The following is a 3949-nucleotide window of genomic DNA, read 5'->3' on the forward strand; positions in this document are numbered from 1 at the left end:
TTTCTTAAAAAACGTTTGATAACTATCTGGATATTATAAAGATTTCGCATGTGGAATTTGAAAATTACCTTGCATGTTGGACAGGCAACATGCGAAAAGAAAAAAAGCCATGAGAAAAACATTGCTTTACAAACCTTAAGACTTAATATAAAAAAATTATATTTTGCATATGAAAGCATTCAAATGTTTACTGATAATCTGCCAAATTTTGTTGACATTTACTTACTAATTTAAAAGTTATAGCATGAATAATATAACAAACACAAAATGGTTACGAGGTTGGTCCCACAAACTGAGCCTGTGCTGAAAGAGTTAATGTAAGACTGACTTCAGTAGGTGAAAGTACGAGGAGGATAAAAAAATTTTTTAGTGTTAGTTTACAACAGGTTTAAGAAAGCAGTTTCACTTTTAACAAATATTGTGGAAAACTTCAGTTCAAGATTAACATTTTATTTGCACAGTGGTTAATATCATGTTTATATGTCATTCATGGACATTGTTCTTCATAGAAGGCTTTATATGCTCATTAGTTTGAGTATTTTCGCTGGCCATTTAAAATAACTATAGTTTATCGTTATACTTCCATTTAATAATTATTAAACATGTTGAATAGGTTTCAATGAATTATGGCAGATCAGTTGGTAAGATGGAGTTTTTAAATAAGTCATTTACCTTGATAACAGATAATTCTATCCTGGAAAGCCCTTGAAAACTCCTGTAATTTTAATCTTAAAATTGTGTGAATCCTGCAAAGTTATAATACATAATTTCTTCTGTCTATATTCCCTCGACCAAAGCATTAACTTGAATAGCTCATTTAAAATTGTGTCCATAGGACCTCCACCATGGGTAAAAGCTATTGTTATTTGTTATTGTTGTTATAAACACAAAAAGGAAAGGAAAAACTAATCTAGTCATTTCCAGATGTTTAGAGGAACATGTGTGCAATAAACATTATTTCAGTAGTTGACTGTTAAGGTTTTAGTAACTTCATACTTTCTCATAGCTTCCATAGTTAGGTTAGTCTCTATTACCATCATAACCAGTTAATTTTGTAACAGTTATTATAATTTATCATTTAAATTGAGCTGAACAGTAATGCAATAAAACAGATGATGACATCAGGCACTTTCTACAAAGGAACTAGGAAATGTGACTCATGAAAAGGGAAATATACTTACATGGCAACACTGATCAGTAACAGGCTTTGAACTGTGTATCTACACCTGCAATCTACAGGTTTCACGTGACTTGTTGGAATTATATTGTTAGCATAAAATAAGCTTAAGACTAAAATGATAAAATTTTTCATAGGATAGAGTATGGATGATTCAGAATTTTCCTATTCCATCTTCAAAATATACTTTTCAAAAATAATTAGTGTTTGTCACCTAAGTTCTTCATCAGTTATTAACTTAAAATCATCAGTTAAAAGAGGAATGTAAATCCAAATGGTAACAATATAAAAGAATGAGGAGAGTCATAAACCTGTTACCACCATGCATGAAATATAAAGGTTATATTGACCCACTGGGTTTCCAGTTCTTTGAAAAGTTCTTTGTGTGGTAAAACTACAAGATATACAACATTGTTAATGTGTGCATGATAGTGGTCTTGGTAACAATATGAGTGTGAATCTCTGCTTATTGTTTATTTGTGTTTTTATTTTCATGATGTTGCAAAGGATTTTATGTAATATCTGTTAAAACTATAAATGTTTGTTGTTTTAAAAGATATTTCTTTGATTTGTTTAATCATTAATAAGCTGATTAGTAGCTGAAATTTATTTTAGGACAATAAGTATTTCCCTGTTTTATATAAACATTAATGTTAAACATGTTTTCTGTAGCTTAGTATTAGGTTGAGTGAATGTGTATATTCTGTTAAACTTGCAGTAAAGCTTAGAAAAACAGTAAAGAATGTAGTAGTAGTAAGTCAAAAATAAGCAGAAACTATGAACAGACTTACAAAAAAATATTCATCTTAGCTCTCAATTTGAGATGTCTATCCCAAATGACATGAAGTTTAGCACTGTTGTTTGCCAATGCATTCTGTATAAACTCCAGCAGTTAATTGATTTTTTATGATGTTCACAGTTAAATAGTTAGTTTACAAATGAATCAATCGAATAATAAAAATAAAATAATATAAGACATGGAGCTATTTTATAACTATTTTGTGGTTACTATGCTTGTGTTCCAACAAGAAGAAAACAGAAATATTCATTTGTACCATTTCAGTTTTTACCTATAATTAATGTTACAACTGCAGTACATTGTAGTTTAACACTTTTCATAAATGCTATTGTTTTTATTAATAGTTATTTATCAACATTTGTGTTTCACTTTTTCTGCTTTTATTTAGTAGGAAGAGGTGGTTATCGAGGAGGTCCAAGTCAACCAAGTAAGTTATCTTTATTTATTTTCGAACCAGAGTACAGTTACTTAATACTAATGATATTTTTGCTGCTACTTCAGTTGTCAAGAATCATGTAATCAAATTTTCATCTTTGATTGAATATGAAGATATTTCACAATCTGAGGAAAGAGATTAGCCACCTTACAATAACAGTCATTGGACAGCCCTTCAACATTGTTTAAACTAAATGTTCCAGTTTATGATTGTCATTTTAGGAGATGAATATTCCTTTGACATCATGATATCTGCCTATGAGAAAGGCAGCATATTTGAAACTGTGATCATTTGGGAATAAATTATGTTTTATTTATTTTCAAATGACAAACGTGAAATTTCAACTGGTTGTTTCTTTGGGATGTTGATGTTTCTTGCAAATTAGTCATTAAAATAAATTATTCCAATAAATCATTAAATTATGTTTTTAAGTGAATACGTTAGGTGTATGTATATCCCAAAACAAAATGAGTAACTTGCTTTTCTGTGTTACATATTTGTACCAGTTTTTGAGAGTTTTGATGATTACTGTGAGATGAAGTTTTCTTGATCTCGGTTATAGAGTTAGATGAACATATGCCTTAGTTAATGTACAGTGTTTTTGCATGAATATAAATAGGTTTAACCAATTTAAGGCAGAATATTTATTTCTAGTAGTTCTAATTGAATTTTTACAAAACTAATGATACTTAAAATGCTTATTCTGTTTATATACACATTGTCAGAAAGTTTGTTTTAATGTAAAATTGCTATTTTTAGTACCTTGGATGTTTCCTTCCTGTGGCCCATTTTAATGGGAAATTAATAGATCTTAGTGTAAATATGTTTCTCTATTATTATGACTGTTGGGGCATCTTATATTTGTGACAATTAACTAGTAGGACTAGCTTACAAACTTTAGTTCAGCTACAGTAGTCCTGAGATTTTACTATCATTTTTTGTTTTACAGTTTGCTATTATACATTTTTAATTTCACGTATAAATGCTTAACAGGTGTAAAAATAGCTGAGAAGGATGTTGGAATATATATATATATATATATATATATATCCCTTTAGAAACACACCAGTGTTGTAGTCTAGATCTCGTTGTCTGAGACTGAGACCTTATAATATATTACACGATGAAAAATAACGTAAGAAGAATGAAAATCATGCATCAAACAAACTTTTATAAAATACATCTTAACTGCAAATCTTTTATTAACCTCACAGTCTTTATTTTAACGTCTCCTCCTATGAAAAAAATAAATGAATAAAAAAAAATCAAATAGGTCAGCAAATAAAACAAAAGAAAACTGTTGTAGTTTTCCAAAAGTTTATGGTGTCAGTGAATTCTTTATGATTTCTAAAGCCAAACAGGATCACAGCAGATCTACTAGACGCGTTTAGTATCAGGGATAATTTCTAACACTTGACATAAGTATGTGCACCAGATGAAGTTCATACAAACTTGTAGCAAGCCTATGCATAATGCAATGTATAGTAGCAATTATTTTTGAATAGCACATGTTATAACTGCAGTTAGACGTACAGAT

At 29.3% G+C, this 3949-nt stretch overlaps 1 protein-coding gene across 6 annotated transcripts in view; it reads left to right on the forward strand.

Annotated features, from left to right (window-relative positions):
• The window catches only part of LOC106461615 (heterogeneous nuclear ribonucleoprotein U-like protein 1), a 121000-nt gene that overhangs the window by 95488 nt on the left and 21563 nt on the right, over positions 1 to 3949 (forward strand). For 5 of the 6 annotated variants that reach the window (XM_013921454.2, XM_022388620.1, XM_022388621.1 and 2 more), the window contains one exon: positions 2365 to 2403. In XM_013921454.2, coding sequence (XP_013776908.1) covers positions 2365 to 2403 — 39 coding nt within the window. The remainder of the gene's footprint in view (positions 1 to 2364; positions 2404 to 3949) is intronic. The other variant, XM_022388619.1, reaches the window with a different exon arrangement.

This window comes from Limulus polyphemus, unplaced genomic scaffold, assembly GCF_000517525.1.
Source record: "Limulus polyphemus unplaced genomic scaffold, Limulus_polyphemus-2.1.2 Scaffold998, whole genome shotgun sequence".
Classification (NCBI taxonomy): Eukaryota; Metazoa; Arthropoda; class Merostomata; order Xiphosura; family Limulidae; genus Limulus; species Limulus polyphemus.